We start from the raw sequence: 19,813 nt of genomic DNA, 5'->3' as shown, positions 1-19,813 counted from the left end.
GAAATAAATTTTTTAAAATCACTGCCAGATTACCGTATTTTTTTCGGCAGGAATGTACACTTTTTTTATTTTATTTATCATTTTTTGTGTACTTCATATTTTTGAATGATTCTTTTTTCTATTCTTTTCTAACACTTTGAATATCTCAAATCCAGAATTTCAGAATTTTACAGTACGTAAATCAGTTGCAATAAGGAAAAACAGTAAGCACTCTTTTCAGAAACAGAGGAATCCTAATAGGAATAAAAAAACAGAATGATGAACTATCAAAGACATAATAGAAAATGATGTATTGGAACTTGTATAGGTCTAGAATACAAGTATGAACTCAATGCTAAAAAGAAAATGCTCAAAGGATCAACATCAATTCAGAAAATTATATGACACCAAAGCAAGAAACAATCAAAACAATAAAAGTACTACTAGAAGTAATGACATATATGGAATAACATGACTAAGACAAAACTTAACATGATTCAAAAATTAAAAGACACAACACAAATTGTAACAAGTGGAAGGAAGCTTAAGGTAAACTCTAGGAAGGATAATGCCATTCCAAAAGAGCAACCATACTCATAAGAATGATGAGTGCCATAAACCTTTCCACAAACACTTGGAGCAAAAGAAAAACAGCAAGAATACTCAATTAAAATTCTAAAACAGAAACTTAAATTGCAAGAAATTAAAAAGAGCTCTTGAAATAAAGTGCACACAACTCAACAATTAAACAAGAAGAACCTAAGACTCATGATACCACATGATGTGATTCCAATAGCCACATAGAACAAGATTCTTGACACTTTGAGGAATCACCTTGAGCTGGAAAATATAGAGGCACTTTCTTAGAAGTTGGATCATGGTTCTAAGTCAAGAACTCACCAATACAAGTACCAATTCCCAAACTCATTTGGATGAACCAAATATTGTCAAATTGAATCAACAAAGGAATTATAAAAGAGAAGACCGAACAGAATTAAACCACAAACAAATGTACCGAACAGAATTTAGAAAACCAAAACATAGGTGCTGGAAAATTAAGGACAGCCGAACCAAAAATGCTCAAGAACACAAGACAACAAGAGTAATTGAAAAAGAAGAAAGGAAGGAGAAGAGAATGCTCATGAAGATGGAAGATAGGTTGGATGATCACGCTACTAGAAGTATGGATGCTCCTAGATGAGTGTGGAAGCCGCCACTTGAGGAAACCATGGTCCTTCAAGATAAGACTAGAGTAGAAGCTCAAAAGCTCTCCAAATGCTCACTCCAATTTTGAGTATAGTTTCTTTACAAAGGAAGCACCTCTATTTATAGCCTAAGGTGCTGAAAAATAGGTGGGAAATTTCAAATAAACTCATTTGAAATTCCCACAAAAAACAAGTCACATGGGAGGTGTGACCTTTTTCTACTATGACACCTCCCAAAAACTACACCTACACCACTCTCCTAAGTCACATGGGTAATGTGACTTTATTTTACATTTTCACACTCCTTTATTTAATAACCACACCTCCTAAAAACTATACAAGAGTATTTCAAAACTTGGCCTTGCCCCTCATGGGATGGACTTGGGCTCTTTGGGCTTTGGCCTTCTTGGGCTTGGGCTTGGGCTTTGGGCTTGGGCCTCATCTTTATTTTATGTCTTCTTTTAATTTTGAGAAGACTAGAAGGAAGAACTTCAAATGTGAGGGTGGATGTCCTCTTCCTCCATTAATAAAAGCCTCCTTTATTTGATTCTCATCACGCTTTGAGAGGGAGCTCCTGGCCGAGCTCGACATAGCCCCCGCCCAGCTCCATCCCAACAGCTGGGCGTTCGTGCGGGCCTACCAAATCATCTGCGCACATTTGGGACATCCGGCCTCTATGGATGTATTCCTCGATTTGTTCGAGGCGAAGAACCTGGGCGATCGTCTATGGGTCAGCCTCAATGGGGTCGCTGGAAGGTCCATTCTCTCCATCTTCCAGCAATCCTATAAAGATTGGAAGAGGAAGTTTGTACGTGTATGCTGCAACGATCAAGACCCTTCCCTTCTCGACGGGTTCCCCTTGTACTGGGTGAACAAGGGAAGGAAGGAGTCAAGCTTCAGGAAGGCAAGGGGGCCAGAGAAAATGGGAGACCTTGACAAGGACTTGTGCGGCTTCTGGAAAAGAGTTGCCTCTTTCAACGTGGTTCTGCCCACTTTCGCCATCATCGCCTACGAGTTTCTCGAAGGCCAACTAGACGTTCACATAGGTTCGTTCTTGAGTTCCCTTAGCTTATACTTGTATTGTCCTGCCTTTGCTTTGACGATGCTGTTCTGACTTGTGTGTAGTTTTAGCTTTCCCCATGCATTGTCTTATACTGCTTGTCTTTCTCTGCATTGTTAAACACCAAATTTTTGTGCTGTTTGGTAACTGTGGGCCAATAATGCAGATATGATGCTGGGGAAGGATAGAATGGCTGAGCTACGCGCCATAGCCAAATCCCTCAAGCTGGCGGCAGGCTCCCAAACGATCCCAAACTCTGTTGCGGAGATCGCCGCCTCCCAGGGCCAATCCCCACCAGTTGGTCCATCCGTTGTTGTCGCTCTTCCAGTCCCCCAACGCAAGAAACTACCTCTCAAGAAGGCCAAAAGGAAAGCCCTCAGGGTAGTATCTGACGAAGAGGCGGATGAAAGCACCGAGGACGGGCTAATCTGCAAAAGGAAAAGGGTGGCGATGACCGAGCCCCCAGCAGTTGAGAGCGCAGCTCCAAACTTCATCGAGAACCCCCCCAGCGCCTCCACACCATTCGAGTCCGCTGGGGATGTTCTCGTTTCAAACGCTTCAGTTGCTGAGGCTGCTCCTGAGCAACTTGCTGATACGCAAGCCTCCTCACAAGCCGCCGAGAACCTCCCTACCTCACCACCGCGCCTCGAAGCTCCCCCCGCCATCCAACCTTGTGAGGGTGGTGGTGAGCACCAACCGTCGCCTCCTCCAGCAACCTCAAACCTCCCAGCCGCTCTTCAAGAAGCTTTGAAGTCCTTTACCGTGCGCCTAAGTACCATGGTCGACGATTGCCTTCCTCAAATCGTCGGCGAAGGGCTCAAGAACTCCTTGGAGAAGTTTGAGCTCGATAATCGGATCAACCAGGAGGTGGCAAGTACCGCGAAAGCTGAAGCCGAGAAGACCAAGTGCGATATGATGATGCAAGGCTTGGAGTTTTCGTGAGTTGAAAACGCCCTCAAGGACGAGCTCAAAAGCGTGCGACAAGACAACAAAGAGCTGCGCAAGAAGCTTCATGAAAAACTCCAAGACGCCGTCGAGCTGGAGAGCAAGATCGTCCCTCTGAGGGAGAAAATTGCCGCGCTGGAGGAGGCAAAGAAAACTGACGCCCAGAAGATGGTCAACCTGAAGAAGAGGTCAGTCGAGAGAGAGACCCTTCTAGGAAAGGTTGAGCAAGATCGGGATAAGGCCTCCCAGGAACTTAGTGAAACTGCTGCTGAACTTGCCCGAGCTCGCGAGGAGAACAGCGGGCTCAAGAAGAAGGCCGACGAGCTTGAGCTTGAAGTCACCCAGGTTCGTGAAGAGAACAGTGGGTTCAAGACGAAGATCGACGAGCTTCAGCTTGAGGCTGCCCAAGTTCTAACTTCCGGCTTTGGCGCTGCTTTGGAGCAGTTTGCTTGCAAATATCCTGATCTTGATCTTTCTGAGTTCTCAGTATACAACGAGGTGGTGGACGGCAAGATCGTGCCCCCGATCGACTTATCTCCTTGAAAACTTTTATGCTTTACCTTGGTCTGTAATAATTTTCATTCTGTTCGAACTGTTCGATACTCATGTGCGCACACACACACACACACACACATATATATATATATATAATCTTCTAATTTATCTACTGTGCAATCAACTGGCTTAGCTGGATGGTTTTTTTTCCTTAACTCAACGTACATTGCACCAACCGGTACTTAACTTTTCTCAACTCAACGTACTTTGCACCAACCGGTACTTAACTTTCTGCAAACCACCTTAACTTAAATAAACGGTTAATTGGAAGCAATAACGCTTGATACGAAATCACTTACTTAGCACTTGGAACTTCTCTTGCCCGACCCGCCAAGGGCCCAAGGCATCTCTGCATCGTCGCTCAGCACTTCGCAGATGCAGCCTCCGCCGTGCGATTCTCTTTCTGTTCCAATCTCAAACTATGGGCTTCTGGCGACGTCATCTTCCCTTTAACTGAAAGTGTCCCTTGCGGGACCACCTTCTGATTTCATTTTTGCTCACCTGGGGGGAGAGCCGTCTTTCGAATCACTCTTTGCCTTCCCCGAGCCTTTACCTTGGGATAACTTACACCATTGTTCCCACATCCGGGGGTAGAGCCGCCTTTCGGATCCTTCTCTACCTCCCTGAGTTTCAGAACAATGATTTGGGTGGTGGGGTGTCCTCTGCGAACCTTCCCCAACCACCCTTCACCTCCGATTTAACTGGTCTTACTAGGTCAACACTAGTGTCTCTCTCAAGGGGGAAAGAGTCCTTCTCCAACCCTCCTTTCCCACACTTGAGATCGTTAGCACCCCTGACTTTTCGGTTTAATCTTGCCTGAACTCACTCGAGGGTGAGAAGGACTTTTTCTAATGCCTCAACTTGCCCAGGGGTTACATCTCCTCCTCCCCCGGATGCACTGAGGGCTTTCAACTTGCCTCGATTTGCTCACGCAAAGAGGTTTTGTGATCTGTTCTCGCCTACGCTCGCTCAAGGCGAGGAGGTCTTTTAAATCTCTTTCTCGCATGCACTCGGTCAAGGCGAGGAGGTCTTTTAAATCTCTTTCTCGCTTGCACTCGCTCAAGGCGAGGAGGTCTTTTAAATCTCTTTCTCGCCGGGAGGAAATCTGATACTTGGGCCTCCGATCGCCAGGAGGCGGTGAGGACTTAAAAAACTTTATTCTTGTGCCTCCGATCGCCATATGGCGATGAGGGCTTAAAAAACTTATGTTTCAGAAATTTTGTACTGGATGCATGCAGTTCGGATTTGCCGTTTTTCTTTAAAACTACACAAGGGCGATAGGGTCTCACCCCACAAACTTGGCAAACAGACAGCATGCAAACTTAATAGCTGGGAAACTTTGATAAACTCCAAAACCTTCTTTACTGGGTGGCCTCGTTAAAACCCTCCTTAGGGAAAAAGAGTGCCCCCTTGAAAAATTTGTTTAAACTGATACATCTTAAATTGTTCGAGTTAATCGCTACTTACAAAGGCTTAACTGTAGTAAAACTTGAGATGGGTGGCGTTCCAAGTGCGAGGAATCGCCCCTCCCTCCAGCGTCTCCAAGCGGTAGGCGCCGTTCCCGAGTGCTTCAGTTATTCTGAACGGTCCTGTCCACTTGGGTGACAACTTGTTTTCCATCTCGTACTGGTGGGCCTTCCTCATCACCAGGTCACCATCCCTAAAATGCCTTGGCTTTATCTTGGAGTTGTACTTACGCTCAACTCTTCTCTTTACCGCCTCAGCCTTCACCCGCGCTTCCTCCCTGACCTCGTCCAACAAATCCAAGTTCATTCTCCTTTCTTCGTTCGAGTCTTCCGCCACGAAGTTCTGGAATCTCGACGAGCTTTCCTGGATTTCGACTGGAATCATCGCGTCGCACCCATACACTAAGCTAAACGGGGTTTCGTGGGTTCCCGATTGCTCAGTGGTATGATATGCCCATACTATACGGGGAACTTCCTGAGCCCAAGACCCCTTGGCCTTTTCCAGCCTCCTCTTCAATCCTCTCAGCAAAACCCGGTTAGCGGACTCCACCTGCCCATTCGTTTGCGGGTGTTCCACGGAAGCAAACACCTGTTGCATCCCAATGTCCTCGCACAACTTCTTCAACAGGTGGCTTGCGAACTGAGTCCCATTGTCTGATACTAGACGCTTGGGCACACCAAAACGGCACACAATATTCTTCCACACGAAACTCTGGATTTTGTGTGCGGTGATATGGGCTATTGGTTCTACCTCGATCCATTTGGTGAAGTATTCGATCGCCACAACCAAATACTTCATCTGCCTGATCGCTAATGGGAAGGGCCCCAGAATGTCGATTCCCCACGTGTGGAATGGCCAGGGGCTGTAGATTGACCTCAACTCTTCTGGGGGCGCCTTGTGCCAGTCGGCGTGCTGCTGACATTGCTTGCAGCGTTGGGCATATCTCTTGCAATCTTCCCTCATCATGGGCCAATAATAACCTGTGCGGACAGTTCTTGTCGCCAGCGATCGACCTCCAATGTGGCTCCCACAAATCCCTTCATGGAGCTCAGCCATAATTCTCGTGCACTTCTCTCCGTGTACACATACAAGAAAAGGGTGTGTAAATTCGAACCTGTACAGCTCGCCATCAATGAGGGTAAACTTGCTGGAGCTTTTCTTCATCTTTCTAGCTTCTGTTGAATCTATTGGGAGCATGCCATCTGCCAAGTAGCGCTGGTACGACGTTATCCACGTATCAGGCTCATGAATAGCACAAACCTGCGTCGTGCTCACTTCTTTCGCTGGGTGTGCCCTAACCCTTGGCGTCCTCAAGGTCTCCTGCATTAGGGATCTATGGCTCCTCGCCACTCTTTCCGTCGACCTGCAAACATGAAGAACCTGGTGGTCTGCCATGAATGCTCGAGGAGTCTTCAAAGTTTCTTGAATGACAGTCCTCTGTCTGCCCCCCTTGCCCGAACTGGCGAGCTTGGCTAGCAAGTCAGCTCGGGTGTTCTGCTCTCTTGGCACGTGCACCACTTCGAACAAAGCGAAAGATCTCCTTAGCTCTTGCACGTACTCCATGTAGGCTGCCATCTGTGGGTCCTTGGCTTGGAACTCGCCAGTCACTTGTCCAGTGACCAATAGCGAATCGCTCTTGGCCATCAGCACCTTCGCCCCCATTTCCTTTGCCAACAAGATTCCGGCAATCAAAGCCTCATACTCTGCTTGATTGTTGCTTGCTTTGAAAGCAAACCTCAGTGATTGCTCTATCAACACGCCGTTGGGTCCTTCCAAAATGACCCCAGCCCCGCTGCCCAGCTGGTTGGACAACCCATCCACCGAGAGTACCCAACGAAATTCATCCTTGGCGTTTTGCGCTATTTCGGAGGATAGCTCGACCACGAAATCAGCGAAAATTTGCCCCTTGATCGATCCCCAGGGCTCATATTTGATGTCGAATTCCGACAGCTCAACCGCCCACTTCACCATCCTTCCGGCTACATCTGGTTTCTTCAGAACCTTTTGGATTGGCAAATCAGTCATTACCAACACCGTAAAGCTCTGGAAGTAATGACGCAGTCTCCTCGTCGAAAATACAACCGCTAACGCTGCCTTTTCTAGGGCCTGGTACCTCACCTCTGGGCCTTGCAGCACCTTGCTAACAAAATAGATGGGCCTTTGGACTTGATCTTGATCCTGGACGAGCACTGCGCTTATTGCCCTCTCAGTTATGGCAAAATACAGCCTGAGTGGCGTTGCGGCTTGGGGTTTGCATAGAACAGGTGGGCTCGCCAAATATTCTTTAAGCTTTATGAAGGCCTCCTCGCACTCCTTCGTCTAGAAAAACCTGTTGTTCCTCTTCAAGCACTGGAAGTATGGATGGCTCTTCTCCCCACTAGCCGATACAAATCGAGACAGGGCGGCCATTCGCCCGGTGAGCTGCTGCACCTCTTTCACAGTGACGGGGCTCCTCATCGCCAAAATGGCGGCACACTTTTCGGGGTTAGCCTCGATTCCCCTTTCTGACAAAAGAAATCCCAGAAATTTTCCTGCTTCCACACCAAAGACACACTTCTCAGGATTTAGTTTCAGCTTGTACCTGGCTATGGTGATGAACAACTCTTCCAAATCGGCAACGTGATTGCTCTTTTCCAGGGACGTCACGACCATGTCGTCGACGTATGCCTGCACATTTCTTCCGAGCATAGGGGCGAGCACCTTGTCCATTAGTCTTTGGTACGTGGCTCCCGCATTCTTCAGCCCGAAGGGCATCACCTTGTAGCAGTAGCATGACCTTTTCATCATGAAGGCGGTCTTCTCTTCATCCATGGGATGCATTTTGATCTGATTGTACCCCGAGAAGGCATCCAGAAAACTGAGCAGCTTGCACCCTGATGCACTGTCTACCAGGGCGTCTATACTCGGCAAAGGATAAGAATCCTTTGGACAGGCCTTGTTCAGGTCTGTGAAGTCGACACACATCCGCCACTTTCCACTACTCTTCTTGACCAGAACGACATTGGCGAGCCATTCTGGATATTGAATCTCTCTGATGTGGCCTGTTGCGAGGAATTTTTGTGTTTCGTCTTTGATCGCCTGCCTTTTCTCCTCGTTGAACTTTCTCCTTCTTTGGCGGATAGGCCTGACTTGAGGATCCATTGCTAAGCGATGGCACAAGAAATCGGGGTCAATTCTCGGCATGTCTGAAGCAGCCCACGCAAAGGCATCTTGGTGTCTACTAATCACCTTGGCGATTTGGTCTTGCGTCTCGCTATCCAAGGTTCTCCCCAGCTTAAACACCTTACCGTTGATCTCCTTCTCGAGCCATTCCTCCACTGGCTGAGGCCTCTTTTCACTGGCGATCAGCGCCCTCGCGATACCTGTTTCTCTGGCGGTCTCCGAGCAGCTTCTTTCTCCCTCCAACTGAGCGGCATTCTCAGACCTCGCCTCTATATCCTCCATAGGTACATCGCCCCCGACGGCCACCTCCAACACCGTATCCGAAACTCGCCGCCAAGTTTCCTGCGCAGGCTCCGCGCCAGGTGGAGGCGTTGTGGTTACGTGGCACACAGACCTCCTCTTTTTTAGGCTGTTTTCGTAACACTTCTTCGCCTCCTTTTGGTCAGAGCGAATGGTGATGATCAAACCCTCCATAGACGGTAGTTTGACTTTCATGTGCCTTGCCGAAGGCACAACCCCCGTTCTGTTGAGCGTTGGCCTTCCCAACAGTATGTTGTACACCGAAGGAGCGTTTACAACAAGATACCTGATCTTCTCTGTTCGTGAGGCCAAACCATCTGTGAAGGTCGTCCTCAACTCAATATACCCCGTTACCTCCACTTGATCGCCAACGAAACCGTACAGGCAGCCCCCATATGGCCTCACCTGATCGGGAGACAGTTGTAATTTTTCAAAAGTCAGCCAAAACATTACATCTGCCGAGCTCCCTTGGTCGACCAGCACCCGGTGGACTGTCCTTCCCGTCGTGACAAGTGAGATCACAATAGGGTCGTTGTTGTGAGGTACAACGTCCCTAAGGTCTCCTTTGGTGAACGTGATGTCCACGTCGGGTGAGTGGTCCTCAAAGACTTCCACTGACATCACCGACCTTGCGTACTTCTTGCGCTGCAATGCAGTGCACCTTCCACTTGAAAATCCACCAGCTATGGTGTGGATCTCGCCGTGGACGGGCACCTCGTGTTGCTGTCCTTCGTTGCTCATAGGTTGGGAACCCGCTGATTGGCCCGCTTGCTTTTCCAGCAAGTAATCTTTCAGGAATCCGCACTTGACCAACTCGGCGAGTTGGTATCCCAAAGTCAAACACGTGTTGATGGAGTGGCCAAAGCTCTTGTGGAACTCACACCACGTGTTTGGTTTTGGACCCAAAACCTTCTCTGTCGTCTTCTCAGGCACTTTGAGCCTGGCGGCGATATTCGGGATGGCGATCAGATCAGCCAACCCCATCACGAACTCATACCTTGGTGGGCGATTAGTCTCTCTGGGCCGCCCTGACCCCTTCCCCTTCCCGTTACTCTTCTTAGGATCATAAGGATGACGCATCCTTTGGTCCCTCTTCCCCGCCGCTGCCTCCATTACTCTTTGCGGCTGGACCCTCGTCTGGGCACGCAGTGGTTTGGCTGGGGCCACGTTTCCCCTTTTCTTGGAGACTTCGCTCTCGGCGGCGATGTGGGCCACAGCACGTCGCCGGATTTCAGCAAACGTGGCGGGGTGACTCCTGATAAGTGACTCACTAAAAGGCCCAGGTAACACACCCTTTTTGAAGGCGTGTACAAACATCTCTTCGTCTTTACCTGACAAGCGGACTATCTGGGCCCCGAATCTATTCAGGAAATCCTTCAGGGACTCCCCCTGGTACTCACGTCAAACAAGTCGTAAGACACCAATGGTGGTGCCTTGTTCACTATATACTGCTCAACAAACATCTTGGAAAACTGTTGAAAAGTGGTAATGTGGCCAGTAGGTATACTGACGAACCAGTCCAACGCTGTTCCACTAAGAGTGTTCATGAACACCTTACAATAAACCGCGTCCAACCCCCCCGAGAGCATCATCTGAGTATGAAACACTGTGAGATGGGCCTCAGGGTCCTCCACCCCAGTGAAAGACGCTTTCACCGCCACAGTGTTAGCCGGGACCACCGAGTCCATGATCTCTTGGGAAAATGGCATGGGGAAGCTGCGCGATGGGGATGGGGGTGCAGATCTGTCCCCGACCGCACGCTCCTCCCGCTCTTGCAGGGCTTTGCGCAGCTCTTCGTTAACCCTGTTGAGCTCCTCATTCCTAGCTTGCGAGGCCACCAGCGCCTCATGCATCCTTTCCTGTTCAGAACGCGATGCAGCCACGTTCTCCTGCAACGTCCTCATCATGTCCATCACTTGTGTCATGGACACAGCATCTTCGTCTGTTGACGGCGCGCCTGAACTTGAACGTGTTGTCCTCATCTTTTCTCAGCAAACTTAGCAACTCAAAGAAACTCCAAACAAACGGTGAAAACTCCAGGAATCGACTGCGATAAGCAGTCGAACATAAAACACCGAAACCACAACAAACATGAACTATGGTTGGGAATCACCTTTTATACGGCCCCACGGTGGGCGCCAGATGATCCTGCCGGTTGACTTAGCGCCAAAGCGTTGCCTCGTCATGAACCTCCTTCACCAGCTTGACTGCACGTGCCCTTCAAGTCCACACGACAAAAGCTTCTTCAAAGAACCTGTAAACACAAGGTGGCGCCTCTGCGGCCGGTGGCGCTCCGACGCTCAAGTCAGTAACAAGAACACCCAAAACTCAGAGAAAATATGCTTTGTAGAACCGTACTAAAGGCACACAACCCTAGCAGAAGGAGCCGTAATGAAAACGTACCTCTGCAAATTCTGTTAAGTTTACCTTTATAGCTAGGTTTCTTCTCTCTCTAGGCCGTTATGCTTTTGGACGCGTGGTTCGTATCCAACCCTGCACGCGTCGCCATCTGGGCTGGGATAGCAGGTAGCACCCAGCCCTACACGTGTCATCATCTAAGCTGGGTAACTCGAGCGTCATTTCTCTATTGCTCCCAGCCCTACACGTGTCATCACCTGGGTTAGAGTAACTGGTGGCATCCAACCCTACACGTGTCGTCATCTGGGTTGGGGCAACTTGAACGTCATTTCTGTGTAGTAATCAGCCGCGCAGCTAAGTCCTCTACTCAAGGAGCAAGCTAGCACACAGTACGCCCTAGAACGCCACCTGACAAGGCGAGTATCGGGAGCAGCAAAGTGCACCATCTCTATTATATCGCTTGTCGTTGGTGGTACCTTCCTTATTGCTACACCATGCATGTTCTGGCTGGGGTAACCTTGCCACCAGCGAATGTCCACTTTGGGAATCCTGTCGCTGACGGGCAAGTCGTTCCCTTCCGCCTACCCAGCCTCCATGTCTCATGCCAGCGCAACAACCATAGCGTTGGACTTACTCTTCTGGGTTCCCAGCAGCCTTAACTGAGTCTGTTGGGAAATTCGGCGACGTGCTTCCTGCGGCGATGTCAAGCTACCTGGTCGCCAATCGCCAAACACGTCGATGACAGATAAACCTGGCGACAACCGACCGTGTTCATCGCAGAACGCCAGCTCCATGAACCGGCGACTACGCTCACCTGTGAACCATCCATCTTTCTCTTGCCCACGTGTTCCGCTGAGCACGCCCCACATAGTCACATGCAAGCCACGTCATCACACCCGATGAGCTGGTCGGTACATAACCTATGGTGACAACAACAAGGGAAAAATCCTTGGCAAAGGTACAATAGGTAATGAAAGTAGCTTGCTTATTCATGATGTGCTCTATGCTGAAGGTTTGAAGCACAACTTGCTCAACATTAGTCAGCTATGTGACAGAGGTTACCATGTTACTTTTAGGACTAATTCCTATGAGATTCGCTTGCCTAATTCAAAGGATGTTCTGCTCATTGGTAAGAGGTCTAATAACATCTATTTGCTTGATATATCTAGTCCTACTTCAATAGGTTGTCTTCTATCAAAGCATGAGGAATCATGGCTTTGACATAGAAGGATTGCTCATATTCATATGAATCATTTAAATAAGCTTGTTTCAAATGAACTTGTCCATGGCTTACCCAAACTCAAATTCAAAAAACAACATGTGTGTGAAGCATGTCAAAGGGGGAAACAAACTAGAAAATCTTTTAATTTGAAAAACTATGTTTCAACTTCAAAACCCCTTGAACTTTTGCACATGGATCTTTTTGGTCCTTCTAGGACTATGAGTCTTAGAGGAAATATGTATGCTCTTGTGGTTGTAGATGACTTTTCCAGGTACACTTGGACTCTTTTCCTACACTCAAAGAAGGAAGCATATCCAAAATTTTAGAAGCTTGCAAGGAAACTTCAGAACACATGTTGCAACAACATAAGAGCAATAAGAAGTGATCATGGAGGGGAGTTTCAGAATGAAAAGTTCATCAGCTTTTGCAACAAGTTAGGAATCTCTCATAACTTCTCTGCACCAAGAACACCCTAATAGTATTGTGTGGTGGAGAGAAAGAAAAGGTCTTTAGAAGAGCTTGCAAGAACCATTCTAAATGACTTTTCCCTACCAAAATGCTTCTGGGCTGATGTTGTGACTGCCTGCTACGTGATGAATCGTGTGCAAATTTGGCCTATTATAAAGAAAACTCCTTATGAGTTGCTGAATGGAAGAAAGCCAAACGTGAGCCACCTGAAAGTCTTTGGTTGTAAGTGTCCTAAACAATGGCAAATAAAACTTAGGTAAGTTTGATGCTAAATCCGACAAAGGTATCTTTCTTGGCTACTCTCTTAATAGCCATGCTTATAGAGTTTATAATAAAAAGCTTATGACTGTTGAGGAATCTATTCATGTTACTTTTGATGAGACTAACAAGTGAGGACAAGCTGCAACTAAGATCAATACAGATGAGGATGATCAAAAACATCTTTTTAAAGAATCTTGACAACAACACATAAATTCAACCGGTTGAACCCTCGAAACAACCGATTGAAAATCTGCAGGAGGAGGATCTGCCAAAAGATTGGAAGATTCCAAAGGATCTGTCTATTGACAACATCATTGGTAAAATCCACAAAGGAGTATCCACCAGAAGGAATATGGCAAATTTCTGCAATCATACAACATTCGTTTCAAAGATTGAACCTCAATCAGTCTGTGAAGCTCTCAAGGATGAATTCTGGACAACAACTAATGGCAAATTCATGGAGCTCTTCTCGGAATCATGTGAAAATGGGTGCGGAAGCTATGGATTGAAATGTGCAAGATCCTCCTAGGAGCTATGGTGATCTTGAAGGTGCATGATGTGTATGGAAAGAGGGAGGTTCGGCCAGCCCTATGGTAGGTGATGAAGATGAAGATTAGATCCTAAAAACTAGGGAAAAGCAAAGTATGGCACAATGTTGGCAGCATAACTTTACTCTCATTAATCTTGAAAATACAAGAGCTAGGCATCTCCTTTTATAGGCAAAGGAGGCCGTAAATCCTAAGCTAATTCCACATGAAATGTGAGCAAAATGAAATGTAAATGTGAGGCACATGGGCACATGGAGCACATGGGTGCACATGGGTTCACATGGCTACCAAAACCGTCCCTTGATTAGTGAAGGCTTCTAGAAACCTTTGCTAATCAAGGTTAACTCCTCCTTAATTCTAATGTGCAGAAAAATAAACATTTGTCCACATGGCTATGCTATTTACACCCCAATTGAAGCTAAACTACACTTGTTGGGCCTTCACGAAATTTGTGCTAGTAAGCCACTCTCCCATTCAAAGCTTTGATCCAAGTCTTCTTGTCCTAGACGCTCCTAGCTTGTCCTAGACGCTCCTAGCTTGGTCTTAGACGCTCCTAGCTTGGTCTTAGACGCTCCTAGCTTGATCTTGGACGTTCTTGACTTGGCTCTTGCTTTTCATGAAAGGTTGTGCTTGGCCCTCTTCCATCATCCCCTCCCTCTTGAAAAGGATTTTTCCTCAAATCCAATGCTTTTGCTTCCTAGGGGGATGGTTGTGGCTGGATGGTGTCCATCATCTTCTCCTTTTTTAGAAGATCTATCCTCAGTTCTTCAGACTAGATCTCGGATAGCAGCCTCTTGCTTTGAGAACTAGGATTGCCCTCCCGGGTCAAACGTGTACCTACGGAAATCATCAAATAAAGCAGAGGTGTTAGTTTGAAAATTTATTTCACTAAGTTGCCATGTTTGTTTTTCCTTTGTTTTTGGCAACTTTTCACAATATTTCTCTTTTGATGGTTGTATGTGTTCTATAATCATCTCATTTATTTGAAAATGTTCATTTGTGGTTACTTTCTCTTTAGGCATAAATCCTATAGAAGATGGTAACAACTTAAAAGGAGAAAGATGATTTAGCCCACATATGACCTCAAAAGTAGAAATATAAGTAGCTTTGTGAGCTACTTTATGGTATGTATGCTCATCTCTAGAGTTGTGTTTGTCTTTTATGATTATTCTAGGCATGGTAGGAAGAGCTAGATTTTTAAATGTATTTTGACCATGGCTTTGAGGATTTAAAGTGTACAACTTAGTTGCAAGTTTTCCAAAGAGAATCCTCAAATCATGGTTTGCGAAATTTGGAGCTCTATCCAACACTATGCTTAAGGATAAACCATGAAGATGTAACACTTCTCTAGAGAAGAGTTTATCCATGAAAATTGAATCAAAACCTTTTGTTGTCCTAGGAAGTTCTAATATGAGATGTGTGTCTTGCCAAGGATCATTTACAAAAGGTGAAGGAGTATAGAGTTCTTAAGACTTTGCTTTAGGTGTAGTTTGAAAACAAGAATTGTATCTAAAGTAATGTCTTTGAACCTCTTTTCTCATGGGTGACAAAAGTTTTCCTTTTAAAAGCTCTAGAGTTTTATCAACTCTAATTTGACCCATGAGTTCTCCTTCATGTAGACTTTTTCTCTCATGTGTAAAGAGAGTCTCGTCGGTACAACCATTGTTTATGAAAATTTGTACACTTTGCAATGGTTGTCTCAATAAGACATGACAAATTGTTCTAGGCACTACTTCACACAAAAATTGGTTTTTGTAGATGCTTATAGATAACTTGACATTCTCTTGGGGATATCCTAACACATTTGAGAAATAGTCTTTATCTATGCAAGCTTCTTTTAAAGACTCTTCTTTTGTGCTCATGCTTGCAAGTGTTCCTTTACAATAGGTAAGGCTAGGTTGTTCAACAAGAAGCATGTTTTCAAGGGTATTTTCAATGTGCTTGACTTGTTGAATGACCTTGTGGGAAGGAACACTCTTCTCCCACGCCTTTTGTTTCCCAAAAGTTTTCTCTTTTTCTATTTTCTCTTCATCCCTTTTATGTTTCATTTGTATTTGGTCTTTTACTACTTGGGAATGTGGTAAAGGGCTAAGTACAAACTTTTTGTGCTTGTGGATGAAAGAAATCTCGTTAGTTAGACCATCATGCAAGGTTTTCTTATCAAATTGCCATGGTCTACCTAATAAGATGTGGCAAGCTTCCATAGGTACTACATCACTAAAACTTTGTCTTTGTAGTTACCTATAGAAAACTTGATTTCCACTTGTTTGTCTACACGTAGTTCTCCATCCTCATTGATCCATTGTAAATTGTAAGGTTTTGGATGAGGAACTACTTGTAGATTTAGTTTCTCAATCAATCTAGTGCTACACCAATTGCAGCATGATCCACCATCCACAATAAGAGAGCATAAATTTTCTAAAACATTGCATCAAGTATGAAAAATGTTCTCTCGTTGTGTCTCGATGGATGCACTAGGTTGATTGTGGAGGATTGTTTGAATTATCAATAAGTCCCCCTCCAAAGGAGTTATCCTCTCTCCTTCCCCCTTTTCTTGTGTACTAGGTTCATCCTCACCACTAGTGTACTCATATTTTCCTTTTAAGAACAAAGCCCTTTGGTTTGGACATTGCGCTTGCACATGTCCTCTTCCAAAACACTTAAAACACTTGGTGTCCCTATCACGGATGGATGGGGTGGAGGCATCTTTCACTAAAGGTTTGGTAGTTTCTTTGGGTTTGTCTCTAGATGTACTACCCTCCCTTTTAAAGTCTTTCTTGGGATAAAAGTTGGAGTAAGAACCCACCCTTTGACTTGAAGTTTTGCGCAAATTTTGTTGTTCAACTTTAATGCAAAGTTGAACCAAGTCATTCAAGTCTTGGTAGGGTAGAAGTTCTACTCTATCCCTTATCTCAAGATTGAGCCCACTTAGAAACCTAGATATGGTGGTGGTTTCTTCCTCTCTAATGGATGCTCTCATCATGTAGAGCTACATTTTCTGCCTATACTCTTCCACACTCATGTTTTTTTGTTGGAGTCTTTGGAGCTTGTCCATTAACTCCCTATGGTAGTAGGAAGGTATGTGGCGACGTCTTAGGGCTCCCCTAAGGTCATTCCAATATTCTATGGGAGGCTCCCTATGAAGACGTCGGTCTCTCTCTAGAGAGGTCCACCAATACATGGCATTGCTTTGGAAACTAAGGGTTGCTAAGGGTACCTTCCTCTCTTCACTCACCCTATGGCAAGCAAAGAGTTGCTCTACTTTCATCTCCCAATCTAGGTACACCTCTACATCTTCCTTACCATAGAAATGGGGTAGGTCTACCCTTACTTCCCTTGGGCTCTCTTCCTCTCTTCTTCTAGTTCTCCTAGGGGGTGGTTGGTAGTAATCATGGATTCTAAGGCTTCCCTCCCCTAGAGACACATTACTTTTAGATGCATGAGATTTTTGTGATTTTTGTGATTTCTCTTCTTGGGCTTTAGCCAACTCATTAATTTTAGTCTCATTCTCCAATTGTCTAAAAGAAATCATTTGCACAGCTTGTGAAACTTCTTTCAAAAGAGTTTTTATAGATTTTACTTCACTTTCAATAGACTTTGGAGAGTGAGGAGAAGAAGACATGGCTAAAGTTTTGTGTGTACAAGTATTTTACCTTGAGAAAATTTAGGAAAGTCAAAGAAGGTAGTTTTCCAGGTAAGAGAGGTGAGTCACAGAGGACTACTTAAATACCAAGCCTTTGCCTTAGCCAAAAACTATCCCTCAATGTCTTCACACAAAGCTTTCTCTTAGTAAACCACTTAGAACACAAATAAGTTGAGAAATCAGATTTTAATGCAAGAAAACAATGCAAGCTAACTAATTAACCAAGCAAGACTAATTAACAAAGCTTAAACAAGGCAACACACATGAAAAGCGTAGCTAATTAAGCAAGGAAATGTAGTTATAAACAATTAACAAGTGCTAATTAGTAAACTCTATACTAGTCGGCCCTAGGTGAGGCTTCTTGGACACTTGGAGCCCTTGAAGATACACTCACCGTCTAATCACGTAATTAAGGAAGTAATTAACACAAGTTAAGTTGCAAAGAAAATTAAGAAAACTCCCTTTGTTGATCTTTTTTGTTTTTGCTATTGGCACTTCCTTGGTTGTCTTTCCTTGTTGGGCCCTCCAAGTGTTTGTGGTGTTTTGAGAAGTGGTTGATTCTGCCTTTGCCTTTGTTCCCTTTAGAATTAAGGACTTAATTCTCCAATTCCAGCACCTATCAAGAAGACTAGACCTTACTCAAGTCAAATTTCCACTCAAATAAGCACCAAATGAGAATAAATTCCAGCACCAAATTTAGAGGCCAAAGAATGAAAGCAAGAAACAATTTAATTGGAAAAAACAGTACCACACAAATGGAGTTAGATTGTGACAACTAGAAAGAGTTCCAAGAAATATTAAACAAGCAAATAAAGGTACTCAAATAAAGGTAGGCACACAAAAAGAATCCTAAGAATAGCACTAGAATAGATTTCAAAATAAAAAAACAGCACCACTGGAAAATTGTTGTGGGCCAGAGAACGTGTTTTTCCCCAATTTATGCTGAGCTGCCCTTTTGGAATTTGCCTCTGAAAATTGATATGCAAAATATTCAAGATCTTAACTAAAATCTGGCGTTGGAATCACTCCAAACGCATGAGCCATTTTTTTTAATAATATTTTCAATTTCAGTGTTCAGTTACGCCAACTGTAGCGCCCAGATTTGCACACTGTTTTTAAAATATTTATCATTTTTTTTCTATTGACTCTTTTGAGCTGATTCTTTTTTTGTCTTTTCTGTAACACCTCAGTCTTGCATAATTCAGAGAATAAAAAATTTCCTATGAGGGAAAATAATTTTCTGAAATAAAACAGCCAGCACAGAGTATGTAAAACAGGGGATTCTGGAAAACTGAAAAAAAAAACAGCAAGAGACCAAAAGATAAACACAATGGAATTAATGTAAAAGAATTTTTGTAGATCTAAACACAAATATGAACTCAAACTAAAAATAAAAGGCACCAAGAGATCAATATCACAGCAGTTTCAAATCAAGCAAAATTACCCAAAATCAAGAAACAATCAAGCCAAACAAAGGACTACTATGAGTTGATGACATTGTGGATGAACATGACTTGACAAAACATATATGGATTCAGTAATTAAAAGACTCAAAGAGCATAAAATGAACCAAATAAAAGTGCAATAAAGACTCAAATACCTAAAATAAAAAATAGCAACTCAAGGTGTATGGAATCCTATCACAAATTGCACAAGGATTGTTCAAGATCAATTGAACAAAGTGCACCGGTTGGATCTTCCAAATAGCACACCAAAACAAAGTCAAAATTAAAAAACAGCAAGACAATTACGGAAATAAGATGAACAACATGAAATAAAGAAGAACTCAAAATGAAAAAGACCAAGAACTACTCATCTCTGAAGAACCTATGCTCTGATACCAAATGATGGCAAATTCATGGAGCTCTTCTCGGAATCATGTGAAAATGGGTGCAGAAGCTATGGATTGAAATGTGCAAGATCCTCCTAGGAGCTATGGTGATCTTGAAGGTGCATGATGTGTATGGAAAGAGGGAGGTTCGGCCAGCCCTATGGTAGGTGATGAAGATGAAGATTAGATCCTAAAAACTAGGGAAAAGCAAAGTATGGCACAATGTTAGCAGCATAACTTTACTCTCATTAATCTTGAAAATACAAGAGCTAGGCATCTCCTTTCATAGGCAAAGGAGGACGTAAATCCTAAGCTAATTCCACATGAAATGTGAGCAAAATGAAATGTAAATGTGAGGCACATGGGCACATGGAGCACATGGGTGCACATGGGTTCACATGGCTACCAAAACCGTCCCTTGATTAGTGAAGGCTTCTAGAAACCTTTGCTAATCAAGGTTAACTCCTCCTTAATTCTAATGTGCAGAAAAATAAACATTTGTCCACATGGCTATGCTATTTACACCCCAATTAAAGTTAAACTACACTTGTTGGGCCTTCACGGAATTTGTGCTAGTAAGCCACTCTCCCATTCAAAGCTTTGATCCAAGTCTTCTTGTCCTAGACGCTCCTAGCTTGTCCTAGACGCTCCTAGCTTGGTCTAAGACGCTCCTAGCTTGGTCTTAGACGCTCCTAGCTTGATCTTGGACGTTCTTGACTTGGCTCTTGCTTTTTCATGAAAGGTTGTGCTTGGCCCTCTTCCATCAACAACAATGCATGAAGAGCTTAATCAGTTTGTAAGAAACGATG

At 44.7% G+C, this 19,813-nt stretch overlaps 1 protein-coding gene across 1 annotated transcript; it reads right to left on the bottom strand.

The window, feature by feature from the left end:
* Nucleotides 1-5,746: 5,746 nt before the first annotated feature.
* LOC137825053 (uncharacterized) lies at nt 5,747-10,361 on the bottom strand. Its single transcript, XM_068630727.1, has 6 exons — nt 10,185-10,361; nt 8,146-10,062; nt 7,541-8,037; nt 6,994-7,438; nt 6,326-6,876; nt 5,747-5,864 (listed from the first exon to the last, which is right to left on the bottom strand). Exons 1-6 carry the CDS (start codon nt 10,359-10,361, stop codon nt 5,747-5,749), a joined length of 3,705 nt encoding a protein of 1,234 aa, XP_068486828.1.
* Nucleotides 10,362-19,813: the final 9,452 nt, after the last annotated feature.

Source organism: Phaseolus vulgaris, chromosome 8 (assembly GCF_000499845.2).
Source record: "Phaseolus vulgaris cultivar G19833 chromosome 8, P. vulgaris v2.0, whole genome shotgun sequence".
NCBI classification, from domain to species: domain Eukaryota; kingdom Viridiplantae; phylum Streptophyta; class Magnoliopsida; order Fabales; family Fabaceae; genus Phaseolus; species Phaseolus vulgaris.
Note: the sequence above shows the minus strand (reverse complement) of the source record. Positions and strands in the feature narration are given on the sequence as shown.

Excerpts from the sequence above, each read along its gene's own strand:
- LOC137825053 (XM_068630727.1), bottom strand. The coding sequence starts at position 10,361 with ATGGACTCGGTGGTCCCGGCTAACACTGTGGCGGTGAAAGCGTCTTTC. Across the intron at positions 8,038-8,145 it reads ACTTCACAGACCTGAACAAG|ATCAAAATGCATCCCATGGA; the intron begins GCCTGTCCAAAG and ends GGGTACAATCAG. Across the intron at positions 6,877-6,993 it reads AGCTGGGCAGCGGGGCTGGG|GAAATGGGGGCGAAGGTGCT; the intron begins GTCATTTTGGAA and ends TTGTTGGCAAAG.